The sequence below is a fragment of the Parasteatoda tepidariorum genome, chromosome 7 (genome assembly GCF_043381705.1).
Source record: "Parasteatoda tepidariorum isolate YZ-2023 chromosome 7, CAS_Ptep_4.0, whole genome shotgun sequence".
Classification (NCBI taxonomy): domain Eukaryota; kingdom Metazoa; phylum Arthropoda; class Arachnida; order Araneae; family Theridiidae; genus Parasteatoda; species Parasteatoda tepidariorum.
Window position 1 is genome coordinate 16,626,025 of NC_092210.1, and position 23,869 is coordinate 16,649,893.

Here is a 23,869-nt window from a genome sequence, read left to right on the forward strand (position 1 = left end):
AACTTTTCTGAATAAATAAAAGAAATTATAAACACTTGGAAATTGGAAACTTTTAAAAACTTTAGTTCAAATAGGATGATTTTATGATATGATTTTTGTTCATGTTGGGGTATATTTTAACAAGACTGATGGGGGCAACTTTGAACAAATTAATATAATATTAACTAAACGACAGTTTTTCTTACACAATTACGCTACAAATGTGGTCTAGCATGGTTAAAGCGTACAATAAACAAATCATGAAAAATATAGGTATTCAAAGTTTTCCACATAGTAAGAATTTTCAACTAGTTTTTATGGTTAAGATACTACGCTAGTACAACTAGCATAGTTTCTAAAAGGAAACTTACACGGACATTGGAGCTCTGCAGGTGCTGGTCATGCGTGAATGATAGTTTCGTATTCTAATAGTTTAGGGTTACCGATTGAAGAGTGAAGGATACTAGAAACTCTTCATGTATTGAAGGAATGAAAGAAATATTGTGGTATCAATACTGGGATTCGAACCCCTGTTCAGCCAATCATGGGATTGGCCGATTTTCCCATTCAGTTACAGTATGTACCCAACTGCGCGAAACAAAATTGCTTCATAAGGTGGCGCGGATAGAATTAAAACGTATTTGGTAAAAGCAATCAATTAACGTTTTTTCTCACAGTTAACTCTTTGAATATCATCTTTTATATGGTTATTTGACTGTTTTGGTTGAATATGAAAAAAAAACAAATAAATAAATTGCTATTTAACCATATTTTGGCCTAAAGGTTTCTAACAGTGTAATTGATCAAATATAATATTATCATTTCAATTACATTTCAGCCGTCTGTCGTGTTCTCCCATTTAAGCTTGATTATCGCAGTTTTCTTAATATATTTTATAATTCTACTCCAGTAGCAAGCAATTGTTTTTTGTTTGAAACTGAATTAAAACATATTCATTGATAATATTTAAACCATCCCAAGAGAAATGCATTTCTTTTCTTATCCTATTTATTGTTGATTATGCTTTTTTACTCTTAACATTAACCATTTTTTGGGCCGTGATAAGCTAGAGTTCTCCCCTTTTCATACACTGTTAGAATTTTTATTCTAAAATTATGGTACTGCAGCATTATATACTGCAGCAGTCTGTACATCCAATTAACCGTAAAATTTACCGTAAAGAGCATTTTTTAACTTTATGGTTTTGAAACCGTTTGCAACTAACATGGTTATAAAACCATGAATACAAAATTATACTGTTTTTTAACCATTTACAACTAGCATGATTTCAAAACCATAAAAAAAACTTAACTGGACATTGAAGCTAGGCTCTTTGTTAGGAGCAATGGACATTGGAGTTAGGTTGTGGTAGAAATGCGTTTAATCAAATGAAGCGTCGAATGTTGTTTAATTAGTTTATCTGTTTGTTTACTAGACTTTTTAGTGTTAAACAGCTTTGTAATACTGCCATCACTGCATGAAAGATAGTATTGTATTCTAACAGACCAGGGTCACAAACTAAGGAGTGCAGGACACTGGAAACTTTATGTGCTGAAGGAAATGGAAGAAGTATTATGGGGTCAACGCAGGGACTCGAACTCCCAATCTGTCAGTCATGAGATTAACATATTAACCCCTCTCGGCTATAATATGTACCCATTTGCAAGGAACTAAGTGATTTCATTAGATGGATCTATTTGGTGCGATAAAATTCTTGTTGTTTAACCGTAATATGTAAAGGTAGTTGATAAACGGTTTTTCTCACAGTTAACAGTTAGAATACCGTCTTATTTATGGTTATTTGACTGTTTTGTTTGAATATAGTAAAATAACAATTAATTAAATTGTTATTTAACCATTTTTCGGAGAAATTTCTTACAGTAAACTGAAATAAAATAAATTCCTTGATATTACTTAAACCTTCCTGTAAAAAATGCATGATTTTTTCGTATCTTGTTTATTGCTGATTATGTTTTTTTTTTACCATACGATTATGTATTATGTTACTCACTTTTTCGAACCAATAAGTCGCTTTAAGAAACCCTTTCATTTATTGAACGCCAGGCTTTCTTAGTGTCATACCAATTGTTTAAGAACGAAACTGGTTGCAGATTCATGCAATGTCAACTGCATGATCATTGATCATATACGTTATTATACGTCACTACGTAACTAATTTTTGAACTAAGTGCAATGTGCACAGTACACAGAGCATCATGTACCTAATCTTCATATATTCACTTATAAATAGTAACATTAATTTACAAAGTGCGGCTATGAATTTCCACTTTAATAATTACCTAAAATACTAAATGACGTACATAATCATTTAATATATTATGAAATAATCTCTTCTGGCATAATGTACCCCATAACTTGAATGTAAAAGACTTGATTTGGTCTCTTTCTCAACGCTAAGAAATATAATGTTTTGCTTTTTGTTTATATTGCTTAACATTTTAAATAAAGTTTTCTAGAAATAAAAAACGCTAACTAAAATTTTTATTTATTTTAATTATGTGAATAAATTGTAAAGTAGAAAACAATGAATTCGATTATAATGTGCGCTGTTTAAAAAGACATGGTAAGTAAAATTTAAAAAAATAATAATACATAAATTTTATTTTAAGCATGTAATTAACATCATTGCTAATGATAAAACATAAATTTGAATGATTTTTAAGAAATAACTAAATTTAAAATTTATTAACGAAAATTATATGTAACTTTAAATAAGAAATTAAATTAATTAAACAAAATACTTAAACAAGTATCATATTTTAAATTTTGTTAATTTTTATTAATTTTCCATTTATAATTTTTGGAGTAATCTAAAATACACCTAGAGTAACCTTCTAGAATAACATATTATGCACAGAATAATCCGTAATGACTGCTCAAAAAAATATTTCGAGAATATTTGCCAAAATTGAAATAAAAACATGTATTGCAAATTCATGCTTAAGCAATGAAGAAACAAAATAACTTTTAAAATCTGTCGTATCACTAATATAAACGTTCGATCACTAGACAAAATATAAAAAGGGTCAAAAGTCGATTATTAGAAACTTTCCCAAGTTTCATAACGCAATTAAGCTGATTTTGATGTTTTTTATCCCTACTTTCTCACTGGTGTATATTTGTTCATTATAGCATATTTGCTTCTTCTTCATTAAAATATTATTTTCACAACTCCTTATTTGTACACGTTTTTTAAAATTCAGTTTTGATAAGGAATCTAAAGGCATATATTAAGGCCGGTGACTACAGAACACCCTGTATATATTCAATTCCAAACTGATGCTTAAATAAATTTCTATTTTTAAAAATTTTAAATAAACTTACTTTCCATACGTTTTCATTGGATAACAAAATTAGCAATTTTATAAGCCCTTCGAATAGTTTGTGTTTATTCCTTTTAAGCGAACCAAAAATTTTAATGCTTTCATTTTCATTTGTAATATGTTACTAATAATCACATAATTATTTAAAAGAATGAAAATCGAATAAAATATATTCTGTTCAGATGTCTTTTTGCCCTCCAAATTCAGCTTAAAAGAATTAATTGAAGTTCCTTTGACATTAATTGGAAAAAGGTTCTTTCTTCATTTTATTCCTTTTTTTCCTTCAATGTTTCCTTTAAAGAATTTCACTCTATTTCTGTAATGAGTTTTGTGACAAACTCAAATTTAATTACTGATACTCAGAAATTGATTTAAATAAAAGATCTTATTTTGGAGGGGAAAGAACTTACCAACCGAACTTGATTTGGGAAAATGCTTTGGATAATTAGGTATAATAAAAAGGTAGTTTTCATCGTTTTTTCTTTTTCAAAATGAAGGCGTTGTTTGATGAAGATGTTTGAATTTTCCGAATATTTCTTTATTACTCCTAAATGGAGTGAAAACCATTACATACTTTATTACGAGTCAGTGTGAGGTCTGAAATATAAGGTGATTGCCTAAATTCATACCTGATTTGATACCTAATGAAATGCAATGCATTTTCAGAAACTACTTTTTTTTCATCAATTTCATATTTTCCAGCATTTTCTAGATCAGTTTTTTAACGTTTTACTTATACAATAACGTACAAATTAGTTCGGTCCGTTCTTTTTATGGTCAAAAATGCATTTATTTCAGAAGAAAATCAACGAACAGATTAATCAAAGTATTGTCCATCGCTGGCTACTACTTTTTCCCACCTCTCAGGCAATTTTCGAATTCCACCTCGAAAAAATGTCTCGTCTTTTGAAGCGATCCAAGTTAGGAGCCAATTTTCAATTACTGCCAAAGAAGTGAACTGGTGACCTACCAAATCGTGCTGCATCCCTCGGAACAACCAGTAATCAGAAGGAGCAATGTCCAGCGTATACGGCAGGCGCGGAAAAATATCCCACTTCAGCGTTTCCAAATAATTTTCTATGACTTTTGCAACATCAGGCCGACCGTTATTTGTCATGTCTTTAGCCGTATTCCGGCCGTTTTTCGTGTAATGCACTGCTCAAACGAAAGAATTGTAGCCTATATTCTTGTATGGATATTTAACTGTGTAAAGCTGAATGCGGCTGACGTTTGCTACAAAAAAGAAGGCTTTCTGAATTTGTGAAAGATCTCTTATTTTAATCATTTAGCAATAAAAATAAATCCTATTTCTTGCTTAAGAGGACACCATACCGCGGAAGAAACTTTTCGTTGCAAATTCTCTTTCACCACCATAAATAATTTAAAATTTAAAGTATAGAAAAAGTGAGTTCAGTCAAACCTAGAGTGAGCCCCGAAGTTTCAAATACTAAAAAAAAAATTTTAAAACATCAAAATGAAAATAAATTATGGGAAGATAACTTAGGATTGCACTACGGGGAAGTTCTCTTCCAATAATTTATTTGCATTTTATTATTTCGAATTTTCTTTTTCAGCAATTGAAAGTTCATGGCTTACTCTAGACTTGCCTGAATTTATTTTTTCTTTCTTTTAAATTTCAAATTAGTAATGCAGGTAAAAACGAAATAGTCACGAAAAGTTTCTTCTGTGGTATGGCTTAAGAGCTTGACTGTTTTCGTTATTTGCAAATAATCTTTTTCTTAAGTGATGAGGGTTAAAATTCATATAAAAACATCCCTTATAAAAATTGAAGGTATTTTTGAGGTTTATTTGAGGTTATTTTGAATTGACTAGGTTGATTTGAGGTTTACTCGAAGTTGATTTCAAAAAGAAACTTAAAAAAATCAACCTCCCAAGGTGTATAATTAAGGTGTATGAAGTTGTTTTATCCACGCTTGAGATTGTTTTGAGGTTGACGGAAATTTACTTTAGAGCAATCAGCTTAGGAAGGTTGTTTTTGAGAAGTACGGTTTATTTTTTCTACTCTTCAAGCAAATACGTATATTTGAGGTGTTTATAAATTAACCTGATCTAAACTGAAATTATTTATGAGTTATTTATGAGGTTTATTTTGTTAGCTGTAAATGAGGTTAAAAATTGAGGTTTATTGATGAGATTGTTTTTGGTGCAAAACATAACCTCATTTTATACCGCAGGTGTAGTGTTTTACATCTGTCCACCACACAACAACCTCAGAAACACCTAATTTTTTTGTAAGGGATGGTCAATCTTAATATAATTTTATTGTTAAGATGGTGCACTGCAAAAAAAAAATCCGTAAAGTTTACGGTTTTAAACCGGCAGATAGTTTAGTTATGCAAAACCGGATATCTATAGTCACAACGGTTTTTTATCATGCAAGAATAAGTTTTTCTTCGTGCGAAAAATTTCGAAGAAAATTTTTACTTAGTCGAGAGGAAAAATTTAACCTACAATTGAAAAACACGAGTTACAACAATATCGATAAAAAATATGTGCTTCAACTATCAAGATACTAAAAAGATAATAATAGTAGATCAACACTAACTTTGGCAAACCTCTGAAAAATCTGGAAAACTAAATCTGTAACTAGTTTCGAAAAAATGTTCGAATCTTTTATTTCTTTTTCCACGAAGCTAAAAACGAACTTTAATTAAATTACTGAGACAGTTAAAGCGTGTAATTTGGTAGAAGAACAAAAAGGACTTAAATGACCAGAAAGAACGAAATGTAAAAATAGAGGGGAATTTTTTTTTCACTTTATAAAAACGCGCAGTTTATCGCTACCTAAAGAGTAAAAAAGTTTGGAATTTCCTTATAGAGACACAAAAAGTAAAAACAAATTATTTTAAATTATATTTAAAAGTAGAAAGAATGATTTTAAATGACGTCAATCAAAAAAAAATTTAATGACTTATAATAAAACGATAAATTTAAAAACAAACAGAATACATCTAATAAACATAGCTGAAAATGCATCAAAAGCTCTTACGAGTGCCTAAATATGCGATTCGGATTTTCCCCCCATTTTTTTTCTCTTCTTTCAAAAAAAAATAATTAGAAAATTTATTTCATAGAACTCGTCTTCACTCAACTATATACTTATATAGTTTATATATTAGATCCATCAGGAACGCTAATGTGCTTCAATTTTCTCTCTAAAAGAGAAGACAAAAGAAAACGCGTTTATACTGTACCGAGCACAGGGATTCCTTTTGATTGGAGATGAATTAAACAGTCCTTAAGATACAGCTCTTTATAGCACTCAATTGCAGTTCAAATATCAGCATTGTACAGAAAAACAAAGGCTTTACAATCTTAGACGGGTCTATGATCTAATTCTAGTCAGAGCACTAAAATGTACAGTCATAAGCTGTTTACCAGGTACTTGAACTTGAGCACAAACATACAGAGTGCCTTGTATGGATACTGTACCTCCTACCAGAGCTAAATTAAAATTTTACATAATAACTAAAAGTACATGGGACTAAAAGTACATTTAAATTTAAATTAAATTAGAATTTATATTAAATTAAAATTTTACATAATTACCTAAATGCTAATTTAAATCTTTGATAAGATTATCTAAAACAGGAAACAAATTCCCAAAATTATCTACAAGGTAGATACACTTTTATTTATATAAGTTTGGCGACGATTCCCCGGAACTTCTGACACGACATTAGGCAATTCTTGCGTAACTCCCGTAAACTCTGGTTCTTACAGCTTTGAAACAAAGTTTCTAGAATCTAGAACAATCATTTTGTCACCAAAATGAGCTCTAATTCGCCAAGATTATAGCCAATTTGGTAAAAATGCCTCCAAACCAGAGTTTTCCACACAGGAGTTATTTTCTCTCCAAAATGCGTTAGAATTAAGCGAATTTCTTGCAAATATTCTACTTAAGATATTAATATTAATTTCTAATATGAGAATTCTTAATCTAATAAGATAATTCTAATCTAATTCCTAAATTTTATAATTATTACTGTTCTAATTAAGATAATTAAGGATTAGCAAATATTTAATTATTTAGGGGTTCATTTGAGATATTTATCCTCATAACAAAAGAATATTAACAAAATTATACACATATTAACAAATTCGTGACTGCTTAATTTTTTAATAAGTTTAATAAGTTTAAAGTAATTTTAAAGTTAGTTTAAATATACGCATCAATTACTTTTAAATATTGTAAAACATATAGTTTGTGGAATCTTGCTCTGATTGTTGTTATTTATTTCAGACCTAATGTGTGTGGCCGAGGTCCAAGAAGCCAGTGTTGCCCAGGATGGACAAAAAGAAGCGGCAACGGACTCTGCCNAAGTCAATGGGCCATCGGACATATCCTCAGTAGTAGACGGTTCACGGGTTAGAGTCCCCTTGCCGCCAGGCGAACTGTGGGAAGGTTTCGTGGTTTTCCTCTTCACGAAAATGCGGATTAGTTCCATCCAGAAAGTCCTCCAGATTTCTCCCAATACTTTATCCAGGAGTTCCTGAGTCTTCTGGACTAGGTTCAGAATTACAAGGACGCGGAGTTGAACACTGATAGCCGTAAACTTAAAATAGGATCGACTGTTCAACGACGGTTATAAAAATAAATAAATTTGGAAAATGTGAATATGACTTATTTATTGTTTAATAAATGAAAACCGGTTAATGTGTTAAATAAGGTTTAAATTATGTTTATATACGCACTACACTGAAAGACACAAACCGAGTAATTTAATTAAGTTAAAATAATTCCAATTTATTTATTTATTTATTTATTAATGCCCTACTAGAAGCTTTTACGTTATCAGATTAAGAAAAACAAGAAATTTAAAAATTCATTCCAGCTAAATTAAGATTAACTACAGGCAGTATCATTTGCGCTAAAGCTGTTTCAAGAGATCAACTCTTGATAATCAAAAATTACCAACAATTTCCCCTGGTTTTTAATCCCTTTAGATGGGTTTTAAGATAGTTATTTCCGCACTACCTATTATAGTTAACTCGGAATCAATATTATTATACATAGTACCGAGTAAAAACATCAATTAGCATAAGGTCAGTAGTACTTTATTGTTAAATTAATTTAGCATTATTGTCAATAAAAATATGGTAATTTTTTACGGTTCTCATATACGAATAGGTTCATTTTCTACATTAATTTAGCTTTTTAACGCAAAATTTAAATTTCTTTATTCTAATTAGTACCAAAAGAAATTAATTTTATCAATCGGAAATAATTAGTAATGACACTGATATTTTAATAATCGTGTTTGGTAAACTAATATCGGTATTTATGTAGAAGGCCGTAGAAAAAAAATTTTACATTGATATCATGGGTTTACTTTAAAAGAACAACAAATCTAGTTTTAAATATTCAATTTGAAATAATAATCAAAAACGAAAACGCAATAACAGCAGCATGCTGTTCTCCAGTTAAAATATTGAATTTCTCAACCGTGTCTGATTTGCCGCCTCGCATATTAACCCTGAAATGTTTATTTGCAAACTAATTAATTCCGTAGGACTTAATTTTGTAATTGAGTATTTATGTAATAGATACTCAATTCTAACGATTTCAACAGTATCTCTTTTTACTAATTTTTAATGAACGTGGCACCCACATTTTGAAATTATAATTTTATCATGGGTTAAAAATTTAGAAGAAAATAATTTCCAACTAAATTTTAAGAACGATAATAAATGTTATTCTTAAATTAAAATTAAAATATCTTTATTTTTTTTATTTGTATTTTTTCATAAAATTGAAGAAAAAAAGGAGAGTGACATTTGCGAAACACAAAGGGTTACGCTCCATTTAAAAGAAAAACAAATTTAAGAAATCATAATAAAAATGCTTTTTTTTATTTATTTAAATTTAAAAAACTTTTAGTTTGCTTTATTAAATACTTCATTGTAAAGAGCCGTGATTGCTCAGGGGATAGAGCGTTCGTCTTCCAATGAGGTGAACCTGATTCGAATCCCAGGAACGACTGGTCAATATGAAATCCGCATCCGACTTGCGCCGACCACAGTGCTCACGTAAAGTATCCGCAGCGGTTGACGGATAATGGGTTAGAGTACCCCTGCCGTCAGGCTAACCGTGGGAGGTTTTCGTGGTTTTATTCTCCACGTAACTTAAATGTGGGTTCGTTCCGTCAAAAAGTCCTCCTCGAAAGCAAATTTCTCCCAATACTTGATCCCAAAGTTCCCTTGTCTTCTGGATTGGGTTCAAAATTACAAGGATACGGAGTTAAACATTAGAAGTCGTAAACCCTAACAGTTAGGTCGGCTGTTCAACGACGCTTATAAAATATTAAATACTTCATTGTAAGAGGAAAACTATTATTATAGGATCCCTTAAATAATGAAATCTGCATTTACATTTCTCAAACATTTTGCACCAACAGAGATAGTTTTCTCGTAAATTTAACTAGTGAGATATCGTAAACTAAGCTAGTGAGATCTCGTAAGCTAAACTAGTCAGATATCGACTAGCAGTTGCACGCAGGAAGTGCTTTGGTTTCAATTTTAACTATTTCTTAGAGATGCCAGCGATATATGAGTTCTCTATATATTGGATTAAAGTAATAATTTAAAATCTGCCCCACAGCCATTAAATTACACAAGTTCGGGATAGTTCAGTATTGTTGTAATCCCATCATTTGTTCAGGTGTCGAGTAGCTCGTTTGGGGGGGGGACAGGAAGTAAGAGTTTGATTATATTAATTATTTATTTACAAAAATATTTAAAGATATCATAATTGCACAAGCTCATTTGCGCGCACCTCTACGCTTTCTTACATTTGCAAAAACAAAACAGACACAACAGTTGCGGCGCTGCGCCACCTGCCGGACGTTAAGGGGAAAATTTTAATAGTATAGTAGGTAGCATAAATATTATTTCCATCTTCATTGTGAGATAACATAAAACTCATCCCAATACTCTATAAAGTACTGTACTACTCCCTCAAGCACCTGTCGACTTGAGTACCGTACAATAAGAGTATAATTAACCGTATTACTTGAGTATCGTATAAAATATATGCTATTGCTTGAAAAAGGCAAGTTCCATCACCAATAATTGTTATGACAGTATGCGAGGTTAGGGTTCGTAGTTGTCCCGATTTTCCTGACGAAAAATTATTTTGACCTTGTTTGACCTGATTTTTAGCTTTTTGTCCGAACATTCCTAATTTTTTAAGTGTGCTCAGAACATCCTCTTTTATAAGAGTACAAAGGCAAATTTTTTTTCGATGCAACATCTTTTAATTAATAATGCTAATAAAAATCGCAAAATTCGATAGTTAGAACTTGGGCACCGAAAACTAATTATAGTTTAACGCATATATGCATTCTGGCAGAATTCATTGCTTTGAATATTTTCAGTAATCACAATAATTTTATTAAAAATAACTCAATAAACAATTTTACATTATCAGATTTTTATAATGATGAATTCAGAGGTCCTATTTATTATTTTCAACAAACATATCTGTTTGGAGGAAGTTATTATTTTAAACATCTAGTTATTAATTTTAACAAATATATCTAATCTAGTGTCAGAAACAAAGCAGTTGAGGGAGTTTTGCAGTTTCACAATCATTGATCAGCCCTCTTCATCATTGATTGCAATCAACAATAGAGTAATTATATAATAAAATTTTTAAATAGTGAAATGAAGGATCAGTCAATAAATCACTTTTGTTCAAAAATGTCAAGCGGCATATTTGCTGTGCTTCCGCTTAGAGATGATTACAAATTTCACTTAAATTTTGATATGAAGAATATTTTTAATTGATATCTATTATTATTTATACTACAACATTAATATGAAAAATTCTGTACTTTGACTTCTATTATGAGTTATTCAGTGCTTTCTTAATAAAATTATTCTGGAAACTGTTTAAACTTTCTGTAATAAACAAGGTAATTCTGATATGAAAAAAAGAAGAATATTTTAGTATTCTTTTGCGATAAAATTTGCATTTATTTTACTTAAGTAGAGAAAATTATTTTTTTTATCGTTTACCTTAAAGTACATGTATATATAGGGGAGTGTCGGGTACCCCAGCCCACGGTCAATTTCATATGTATAGAATATTTTTTCAAGTCAATGGGCCATCGGACATTAATTGTTAGATTAAAAAATGATTATCTTCAAAGTTTCAAGTATTTATGCAGCTGGTAACATGGTAAACAATAGTTTTGAAAATATGTTGAATACAGTAGTCATGAAATTAAGAAAAATTGGTTGAATGTTTCGATTAAACTTCATTTTAATACTAAAAAAATAATTTTTTCTATACATACAGCATTAAAGTATGTAGTCTTAAGTTTAATTTGCACAAAGAAAGAAGTTTGTATGTAAAAAATTGTTCGAGTAATTACAAATTTACAAAAAAATTGGATTTCGGGTAGCCCCGCTCACATGAATGTCGGGTATCACCGCCCAATTTTATTTCGTCGATAAATGTACGGTTGCAAAGATTATTATTTTATTGCTTCAAATTTGAATGTTATATGCATTTTTAACAACAAATATTGTTGTTATTAAATGATTGTTATTAAATGATAGAATTCACTAAAAGTATATAAATATGTAATAAATAAAATAATTTTGTGATAAAAATGATAAATGAGGTTTATCTATTGTCAATACATTGGTCATTTTCATTTACACCTGAAAAAACAGTCAAAAAACATAATTTTTGTAACTGGGCGGGGCTACCCGACACATTTTGAAAAGAGCTGAAAAACATGTTTTTTTAAATTTCTATTTTTTTAAGTTAAACTATTCTTTTTTTGGTTTATTCTTTTTGCATTATTTAATTAGATGATAAAACAATAGAAACATACAAAAATATTGATTATTTCTCAATATTATACAGAAATATAAGCAATACTCCTTAAGTGGGAGGAACTACCCAACTCTCCCCTACATAATATTCCTAATTTCCAAAAAAAATTTATTCCACTACAAAACCTGCGTTTATGTTTAAATTTCTACACCCGTTTAAAAAGGATCAAAAATAAATCTAAGTAATTACATTGTAACAAAGTATTTATTTCTATTCGAAATAAAAAAAATTATTTTAAATAAATACTTAACTTATAATTAATTATTCAACACTACTTTAACTATCGCTTGAAATTACCTAACATAATGAATCTAAGCAAATACTTAACGTATAACTAATTATCTATTACTACTTAAATTATTAAGACAGCCACTTTAGTGTTGCCAATTTAGATAGAGAAATACCTGCATTTTTAATGTCACGTAGGAGTAATAAATATATAAACTATATATTTCCAGAAATATGTACATCAAATAGTCAAATTTATTTATTTCTAAATCAGACTCAACTGCAAAATCCATACATTATTCGAGGATAATCTGAATGACGTTTAACTCTAAATTAGTACAATAAGAACAAAAAGTTTATTCTACATGGTTCATTATAAAAAATCTTATGCTGAATTTTAATAAAGCTTTAATTACGTACTCAGAATTATCGATCGGAAAACTCATCCGAGCGTTTTATCCAGAGAGTGTACGGAGTAAGCTGATAACATAAATATTTATACATAGATCGAAAACTTTAAAGGGACTATAAAACTTTCCCATGTATTCATAATTAGTTCGATGTTCCGCTTCCTGTTGTGTCCGTAAATCTTATTTATTAAGGCACTTTGGTAGACGTAAGCATAATTAGTGTTTGAGATATTCAAAATTTATACTTCCTAAGATTAATATTTCTGGAGAAAGGTTCGGTGTCTATACATTCTTTCTTGGATTTGTTACTTTATAAATGCTTTTAACGCTTAAGACAGGATTGTTTCTTAAAGATTCATTATGCAATATGTATTCGGGATTATCAGAAAGTGACGATCTGGGTTTAAATTTAAAAAGAAAACATGTTGAAATTCTACCTCATTATGACTATGTGCAAATGAACTATTGCAACAGAATACTCCCTATGAGAGAAACTGTCTGTCTGACGAAAGAACTTCTCTCACCAGCTGTCTAGAGCACTTTCAGTGACTCTGTTTCCGATGCTAAACTATTTCAAGTAGGGATGTGCGGTGGACATTTTTAGCTGGATTAAACTCGAGTCAGCGAAAGAAGTATCATAATCTCCCTCACTTTGATGTACATTTTCTCTTGGTTCCATAGCAGCAAACAGTTCACGGTTCTAAGAGGAGAGGAGTTCTTTTGTTAAACACACAGTACACAAAGCTGATTTCATAGACATAGACAATCAGACAGACTGTGATGTCTGGTTTAATAGACAGCCTGGCAGACAGTGCAGGCTGGTTTGATAGACAGTCTGGCAGACAGGGCTGGCTGGCTTGATAGACAGTGTGGCTGACAGTGCTCGATAGTTGGTGGTGGTAGTTTGAATAAGACGTCATCCCTAAACCTTGTTATTGACCATGTACATGCTGTAATGCTGATGATTTATCAATTTTCTTCCGAAATCGTAAGATATTTTGAAGATTTTACTTCTTCTTTGAAATAGGTGCAGATTTTTTGTCGACATCCCATAGTAATTTAAAGTTTTTCTTTAAAAAGAAACGTTGCAATCCATATGATGGTCTCTAGTATTAGCAGTTGATGGAGAATTTTGCTTTGTAGGTAATATGGACCAATGCTTTCAGACCTCTAATTTGTTGGTATTTGGCCTGATTATTAAGAATATATTTTGCAAACTATTCTCAAAAGTCATACAGAGTGATAGATTTTTTAATCATTTACAAAATAAAATCGGTAAATAATTAAAAATCTATAGAAAATTGGTAGATTTTAAACGGCTCGATAGTTGATGGATGGTAGTTTGAATAAGACGTCATCCCTAAACCTTGTTATTGACCATGTACAGTCCGCAAAAAAAAAAACATTTCACCCTNAGATTTTTTGTCGACATCCCATAGTAATTTAAAGTTTTTCTTTAAAAAGAAACGTTGCAATCCATATGATGGTCTCTAGTATTAGCAGTGGATGGAGAACTTTGCTTTGTAGGTAATATGGACCAATGCTTTCAGACCTCTAACTTTTTGGTATTTGACCTGATTATTAAGATTATATTTGCAAACTGTTTTCATAAGTCATACTGAGTGATAGATTTTTTAATTATTTACAACATAAAATCTGTAAATAATTAAAGATGTATAGAAAATTACTAGGTTTTAAACGTAGTTCAAATACATTAAGATTTTTCCTTAAAAAAATCTTGATATTAATTTTAGTACGAACTACGTGTCACCTTATCCATTTACTGGGGCCTCTGCGTAGTTTAAAGAGAACAATGCGTCCTGCCGTACTTCTGATGTCGTAAAAGATTTGAGATACACAATGCACATTTTGCTTTGTTGTCCCATGCCTCATTCCATTGAGAGTTAATGGGACAAAGTTGAAAAGCCATCCGTCTTCGAGGTCCACAAGCATCCAGTCTTACAATAATTGGAAAGAGCAATGAAGGTGTTGCAATTTATATATCATAATCACGTAGAGTCCATCCCAAGATTATTCATAGCTGTATTAATATAAAGAAGTTGGCCAAGCGAAATTTTAAAGGGAGTAGTTATAATAAAGTGACCATTCAATATAAAAGGGGCCTTCTGTGTGATAATTGATATATTAACTTTATATTATCTTTTATTCCTGAATTGTTACGTCGTAATATTTTTTGTATTTGTGTATGTACTCAAATTTCCTGGATATGACACTAAATATTAATTTATAAGGTTTGCATTAAAGTTTTAGCATAAAAGAAATTAATGGTACATTTTTGTTAGATTATTGACATTTACTTCGTCATAAAAACTAGCTGAAGTTGGATAAGCATTCGAATTGTATGTACAAGGTGTCTTAGGAGTATTGGAACAAAACTTGAAGGAAGGTAGGAGATGTCACAAGGATTCAGAATAGCTTAGAAACCCATAGTCGGAAATGTCATGGGAAAGTAGTATGCCAAGGTACAAAAAACGAAGGGACACTAGGTGAAGGAGACACCATCTGAAATATTTATTAGTAAGATGTTACATGTGCTGTTGTAGATGATGTGTGAATTAGTCACAAAAATGTTCAAAGTTTCCATCGCAATGCATACGATGCACCGTCGGGCCGTAAATTGGGCGGTCCATAGCTTATCTCTGTGATTTCCTTTCGAGATACAATTTTTGTGCTGCTCGTGCATTTCCTTCTGTCAATCCATACATCATATGGACATCTGCTAGATCGGTGTTCATAAAACGTTGCATACTCATCTGCGGGAGATGACAGCTAAATTGACGAAGGCAATGCAGGTCTGTTTCTTCCTATGATCTTATGAACACCACCACCTAGCGGTAAACGAAGACGTAGCGGAAACGAAGACCCCATGGGATTATATGTCAATGGAATTTTTCCCTCTCTGAGAATTTTTCCCTCTCCAAAACCATAAAAACAGGTCGCATAATTATTTCATTCTTAGTTTTTATCTTGGAGAAACAAAACATGCCTCTCCACTTTGATTTATTAGCAATTAAAAGTTTTTCATTCTTATCTGTGATCATTGAATAATGTTGTAGCTAAAATGAAAAAATACCCACTCAATTTAAATATTAATGTGCTACCTCTCTTTTTAGCATCGATGGTCATAGGATTTTTATTCATAGCATATTACTAATTCAATCTTTGACCGCAGAAGTATGATTTTTTAAAAATAAGAAAAAATTAAGTAGTAACTAACTCAATTAAAACATTCATAGACTACCATTCTATTAGCATACTGATAGTTATTTAATCAACATTGAATTATAAAATGTCCGGAGTTAGCTTAAATCTACGGGTGTTATTGAGGGAAGGAAACCAGTACTTCATGAACCAGTACCAGTACATCGCTCAGCACTTCATGTAAGATCAAAGAAACTAGTTGTACTGCCAATACTTAGTTTATGCTACTTGTTTTCATTGTTTTGTATGTATTGATTATTTATATATGTAGGTAGGTATAGTTTTTCTACGGTATGAACTTCCCCCTCCACAAAGTCTAAAGCCGCTTGTGCTATGGAAACAAGAATAGCGCATTTGAAGGAGGGTAGCTTCTCTTCACTGTTTCTTTCACCGAGCCGAAACCTGTCTTAAACAGTGACCCCACACCCCTACTTGAAATAGTTGTACCTCATTACCATAGTCACCGCCACGGATCTAGACGAATGGCTAGGGGAGTTTATACCTTAGACAAACTACGCGTATTTTATTTACGTCGCACTAAAGCTGCTAAATGGGCTATTGGCGACGGTTCGGGCGGAATCCCCGAGGTTGATCCGAAGATATGTCATCACAATTTTGATTCTCTGCAGAGGGTATGGCTTTCAACTTTGGTAGCCCGATGACCTGCGTGCGAATTTGAGCACTTTACTGTAGAACAGTTTAACGAGAAAAGATACAGCCCCCTCTTGGTCCCTACGTAGCCTTATCAAATTAGTCACCCATCCGCTTACTGACCAATTATTTATATATTATGACTTCTGCCATATTTATAATAGCTTTTTTTTTAAAAAGATAACTGCAGGCAATTTTAATTAAATGACACTTACAATTGATTAAAACGCAGGTATTAATTTCAAAATCATCAAAACACAACATAAATGTAATTGAAGTTAAAGAAAAGATTGACGTCATAAATTTTCTTTATTTAATTAATTTTCATCAATTTTTTTCTAACATAATATCGCTTATTTTACACGAATTCAAATGAAGTAGATACTTCTGAAAATGTATTTTGTTTATTTTATGTCCGTCGATTAATATCTTTATGAATTCCACAGTATTTTTAGAAATAAAATATTAGAATAAGTTTTACAAATTAGCATTATTATTTTGTTCCATTAGAATTTTTGAGACATTCTCTTATTAGCAATTAATATTAATTTTTGCTACATTTATAATTAAATAAGCATCATGAAGTTGAAACATTTAAAACGTAAACTTCAACAATTTCAAGAATGATTAAAAATTAAATTGCTTTAATCAAACTAACGTGATGTTTTCAATTCGCACAGGTAATATGTTTTAATTTGATCAATTTTGAGACATGACAAATAAAAATTGGTTATCCTTTGAATCTATCGCTTTTAATTTTTCTGACAAAGTTGTTATTTCTCAGCGAGTAAAAATTCTAAATTAAAATAAGAGTATGAAAGAGTAACCGTGCCTAATTAGCCTTATCTTGCTGTTCTTTCTTTTTAAAGAGTAAGGGAAACTATGTTTCTTTCCTGAAAAATGTAACAGAAGCTCATAATTAAAAGTAGACACAAGATTCTATTTGGTGAAGAAACCACCGGAATTTCTCAGACCAAAAATTTATTAAGAGGAAAAATAGTTTATTTTGTTAAAACAAGAAAATCAAGTAACTGTTAAGAGCTAGTTTAAGAAAAATGTTTTACTTTGAAATAAGTAAGTTTATAATGAAATAACCTTCTTAGTAAGTAAAGCACTCCCGCAACGGCCCGTTGTGGGCCAAGGGTGTCAAGGAGATTAAGAATCTGAAATTTCATGACACATGGCTTGATTGTGACAATGTGGTCAGAATTGTGGACAAGCCGGAACTGAACGGGCCGAACCACTCGGGATTCAATCCCAATCCATCACAATCATATTTCAGTCCCTTAACTAAGAACCCATCACGGCTCAACTTTCTTAGACATATAATTAATAAAAAAAATTTCAGAGAGAATCAAATTCATCGCATTTTAAATTTAATACGAGAAAACATAAATTTTTTACTGGATTTCATTCTTGAAACATAATTTTTTTGCTGGATCTTCAATTTCCCCCACTGGATTATGGTCAGTCACCAATAAAATGCATTTCAGATACTGACCTTAAAAATAAATGTATGCCCTGAAAGCTAACATGGTTTTCAAATTATAGGCCAACTTTGCTTAATATATATGACCACTGACCGTAAATTAACATTATGCTTGCACAAGTTATCTTTCGTTGACTTTGACATTATTTGAGATTCAGGCGATTTGTTTATAGATCAGAGATAACTGTGGAAAGAGAATAAATAGTTTGGAGATGCCATCTGCGAAGGAATGGGGGGGGGGCTGGCCGTTCGTTGTCAGTGGTCACCAATGTAGAGAAAGAGCGAGATTCTTTTGATGCTGCTAAGTTCGAACCTAAGAAGTTTATGTCCTTAGCACGATGCTGTATCCTCCATGGAAACAACAACCAGGCTTTCAACATCCTCTAATTTAGTAAGGAAACTTCAATTAATAACTCCATAAATTAGTAGTTGATTTAACTAATTTTGCTGAAGTTTTCTTGCAATTGCGGGTTCTAGGCTTTTTTCCATTAGAAAAATTGGCTGCATAAATTTCTGACCAACTGTTCTAATTTTACGGAAATTTCTTAGATAGTACAAAAATAGATATTAGAAACTTTCAAGAACCATTAATAGTCTGTGGTAAGATATCTTGTAATCGAGATCCCGTACATTTTTTAATTCCTTTCAGAATAGACTCTTTATTTCAGAAAATACAAATTATTTATCCTTTCTTAAATGAACTTTTTAATATCTGTACCGTTACCCCTCTAGCTGTGATCTCTAAATTTAACTTTAGTAACGGTTACCCAGGTTATACAGTAGGCAAGTATCGAATGAATTACAGGAAACTCTTAACATTTAAAACTCATTTTTATTGCAACTCTAAATCTTCAAAAAACATAATTCCACACATTTCCAAATGCTAACATGGGAATAAACACTTCCCTTTATACATTAATTAAAACAACATGCAACCTTAAAACACTCAAGCATAACCTTCAATTCATACAGTTCAAAAAAGACATTTAAGAAATAAAAACTGCATTTAACATTACTAAAAGCACTTAAGACTTGGTTTATGATGTCTATAAATCACACTTAAATACTCATTGTTCTCCTATACAAAAAAAAACACAACATAAACAGTTCAGAATTTACGGTAAATGATTCCTCTAAAATGTTAACGAAATAAAATTTAAAGTTTTATAAGTACCCAAAAGAATTTACTGTTCGCCCTCTGGAACCGCCCACCGGAATGGTAGATGAACTCGTGGGCAAACTCCTCGGCTAGGATCTCAAAATTTCTCCAGCTATTCTAACTTCATTAAGTTTAGGCATGCAGAAGGGGAACACCGGACTTCCAGCATAGATACGTTCGGACTTGGCCCACCGTCTCGAAGATATCGGTCTTCGGCTAATCACGGTCGTTCTTCCCGCTAGAGACTTCAGTTAAGCTTTCCTTAAGTTTACGATCCACCATCTCCGAGGTGCTGTCACGGACCACCTTTCCTGATGACAAGCTCCGTATCCTCCGGGTTACTGCTTTTAGCCACACTCTTCACTTCTCTTTTATCCTCCCTTCAGCAAGGCGAAAGAATCTAGATTGACCTGTTTACCAAATCCAGAGTCATCCCGCATCCGGCGGACGTCAGAACCAAAAACAAAATCCCTGAGAAAAAACAATCATAAACCCACTAATACCCCAAAGAAGTTATAATACCATCCTCAATAAATATTAATAAATTTAGTTACCCAGATTTCACCCCAAAAATCCCATTTTAAAAGACTAATTCGAAATTTCTAAAAAAAATTATTATGATTGAATTTAAACTTTACCATAGTGGTGCCATCTACAGAAAAATAATCTCTCTTTAAATGTATTGAAAAAAAACTATAATAAATTTCTATTTATTACAATACCATCGCCTCATCGAAAAAAAACTAAAATACTTTTAATTTTTTGAAACATTATAGCACTATTTGTTAAAATGACCTGGAACATTATCAGGAAACCAAGAAAACTAAATTACTGGTCTTACACACAAAATTCCGTTTTTTTCTTTTCTCTAAGCTGTTTATAAAAAAATTCCTACTTAAAGTTCAAAATCTCTAAAAGCACCACGCGGCTTTAAACCTACTTTTAGATCTTTATCGCTAAAATCAAATCTGATCCTAACAATGTGCACCTTGCAAGGAAACAGAAAAGAAGAATCAAATATGCGACATGGAAGTTTAAACTTCACTTAACTTTAAAAAACGTTATAACTCAGATTTACACTTAGCAATACCTTTTCAAGCGGCCCACAGGAGGTCAGGAAAAGATTATACAGCAACCTTCTCAATCTTCAACTTTCACCAAATTTTAAGCATCTAAACACTCATAATCTACATTTTCAAAATAACATTAAAAAAAATGGGACAAACCCAGTTTTGACTGATTACATATATCATTACAATTGCCAGTGGAGACCTACACTTCACATTTATGTACATAAAAGGACTGTGGTCCACCTGCAAAATAAAAACAGTCTCCACCGACCTACCTCATTCCAGCCTATGTAACCAAATATATACACCCTCAGATATAACCAATTATAAACCAATTTAAAACAAGAAAAATTTAGTTAAACCACCCTCTTACAAAAATTAATTTCTTACGACCCGTCCATTTACTCGTGGTCTTAAATTATAACGAGGTTGCGGAAAAGGCGCGAANGCCAGATATAAACTCCTCCTCCATATTTGGAGAACATTTGACATTCCACCCCAAAACATTTATAACCCAATTTAAAACAAGAAAAATTTAGTTGCACCCCCCTCTTACAAATTCTAATTTCTTATGACCCGTCCATTTACTCGTTGTCTTAAGTTATAACGAGGTTGCGGAAAAGGCACGAATTTACCTGTCTCATACAGTAGATTTCCTGGAGCAGGCGTCTCTACTCTTTCTCTATTTACACTGCCACTGATTTGGTCACCGAACCCACTATCTCTGGATCGCAAAATTTCCAATCTTTGCTCCGCCTTTGCCACATTCTCCATATGAACAGCCCTAGTATGGCCAATAATTTTTGTATGTTGGATTTTCAAAGTGACCGGAGATATGACTTCAATCACCTTGAAAGGGCCCTCATTAAATTTAGAAAATTTCTTGCACTGGTTTTTCTTTAACACAGGGTTGAACCAGTATACCTCATCACCTACTTGGAAATTATATTGTTTGATGTTTTTATCTCTACGAGCCTTTCTACTTTCCGCAGAATTTTCTAGATTTTCCCTCGCTGATGCATAAGTACTATACAATTTACCAAGTAAATCTTTGGCAAAGTCCTCAGCACCTGCATAAGAGAAAGGTTTATGATTCTTGAGAAATTCCGGAGGTAAAGTTAATTCCCTACCATATGTTAACAGTGCCGGAGCAAAGATATATAAAAAATAAGATTATAAAAAATTGCTTTTATGTACTCAGATAAGAATATTGTAAAATTCATTTCGATTTTTTAAACTCAAATTTTTTTGTAAACAAGCCATGGGTAAAATTTTAAATAATTTGCGCCAAATCTTAATCAATTAGTACACGATCCTGATTATTAGAGTATATATCAAACATTTTATTGAAATAATAAAATGCAGCCAGAGATAAACTTTATTAGTCAATAAACTTTATCATTTTCGTTCAAATTAACTTTTACCTTACCGCTTTGCTTATCGATTGCTGCAGTAAAACCTACTACGCATGAAAAATTCTAATCTCGATTTATAACATAAGATTAGTATTTTAATTTAAATTCATATTAAGAGACACAAATATCACACTATACTGCAACACCATACATACATAACCAAAAATTTAATTATTGATGATGTCTTAACTATATACGAATCCTTTTTTCTGAATTATTATTTTTCATTTTATTAACTTCTAAATTAATCTAATTTGAATGAATCGATCTAGTTTATTGCGTTTTTTATTTGTACCTTTAAGCTTGAAAATAAAAATTTAATAAAAAAAAAGATGATAAAATGAACTTATTTTATAAATTTAAATTAACGCAGTAAATTTATCGAAAATGTTTTGTTTTTTATCAGAAATTTACTTGTTATTTATTTTAAAGAAAACTTCAATAGTTTATTTGAAATTGAAGGCTTTATTTAAAAAAATACAAGTCTTTTTTAAAATGCGTCTTAAGCGTTTTGTCTTGGTTTTGAAACAATCTAAGCCATTCACAAAAAATATCGATTATTTAATTCAATGGTAATTGAAAAAATTTTTCATTAAAATTCGTAAATTTTACCTATACAATAAAATCCGCTGAAAAATTTCATAGAAATTAAAATTTAAAAAATTTCATTGTTATTTTCTGCAGTCACACTTTTGAAACATCGAAATCGGTTTTTAATAGGTGAAAAAATATTAGAAGAAATATTATTTAAAAAAATATTAAAAAGCCGGAAAACAAAATAATGAAAATATATAATGTCTCCATCATCAGCTCACACGATTATACCTGCAAAAAATACTTTCTAATAGTGTATCAATACATTCAAAGCAAAATATATATAAATATATATAAATATAATAGTGTGAGGAGCTCTAAAAAAACTATATACAGTGGTGGCCAAAAGTGTGGACACTTTTTGAAAGTTTCATGTTTTTCAACTTTGTATGCTTGTAGAATATAATTTTCACTTAAATACAAACGTTTATATATCAAATTGAAGGTAATTTAATGTAGAATTTAATAATAAATACACTATTGCAATATCTATATTACAAGAAAAGTTATGCAACTAATAGTAAGATCTATCTTAAATTTACATTTTTTTAAAGTCATACTTACACAATCAATACTTAGTAGGATAACCCTTATTTTTTAAGACAGCTTCACAGCGTCTTTTCATCGAGTGAACGAGTGTTTGGAGTTTATCTTTCGTAACCACATGGTGCCAAGAATCAATTATAGCTTCAATAAGTTGTCTTTTATTGGATGGACGTTTTTTTCGTACAAGAATTTTCAAACGTCGCCACAAATTTTCAATTGGATTGAGATCAGGGCTGTTTCCTGGCCATGGTAATATATCTATGCCTTTATTTTGAAACCATGCTTTGCATACTTTTGCTGTGTGGCATGGAGCTGAATCCTGCTGAAAAATAAATGGTGCGTTGTTGGGGAAGAGATCCCTGATGGAAGGTATCAATTTTGGTTTCAGGACAGTTTCGATGTATTTTTTGGCATTCAGGATGCCAAATCAGGCCGAAAAAAATGCACAAGTGCTACTACCGATAGAAAAATTAAATGGCTATGCCTTCAAGATAGAAAAATGTCATCAGATGCCATTAGATGTGAAATGAATGCAGCTGGTATTGCAGTAAGTTCAAGAACAATAAGAAGAAGGTTATCAGGATTTGGACTACAAGCTAGAATTCCAAGGAAAAAACCATATTTAAATCAAAAGCAACGCGAAAAACGAGTTAAGTCGGCAAAAGAACACATTAAATGGTCAGAAAATCAATGGAAGCAAGTAATCTGGAGTGATGAGAGTAAAATATCGCTCTTTGGAAGTGATGGTAGAAAATACGTGAGACGTAGAGTAGGTGAAGCGCTTCATCCTGATTGCATTGAAGCAACTACTAAAAATCCAACAAATGTCATGATTTGGGCATGTATATCTGCAGATGGTGTGGGCCGAATTCAAGTGATTGATGGCATCCTGA

General features: G+C 31.3%; 1 protein-coding gene across 1 annotated transcript in view; it reads left to right on the forward strand.

Annotated features, from left to right (window-relative positions):
- LOC107449725 (fibrillin-1) overlaps positions 1–23,869 on the forward strand; it is a gene marked incomplete in the record, with an annotated part of 285,801 nt that overhangs the window by 105,107 nt on the left and 156,825 nt on the right. The window contains 1 exon segment of the mRNA XM_043039583.2: positions 7,588–7,656. Coding sequence (XP_042895517.1) covers positions 7,588–7,656 — 69 coding nt within the window.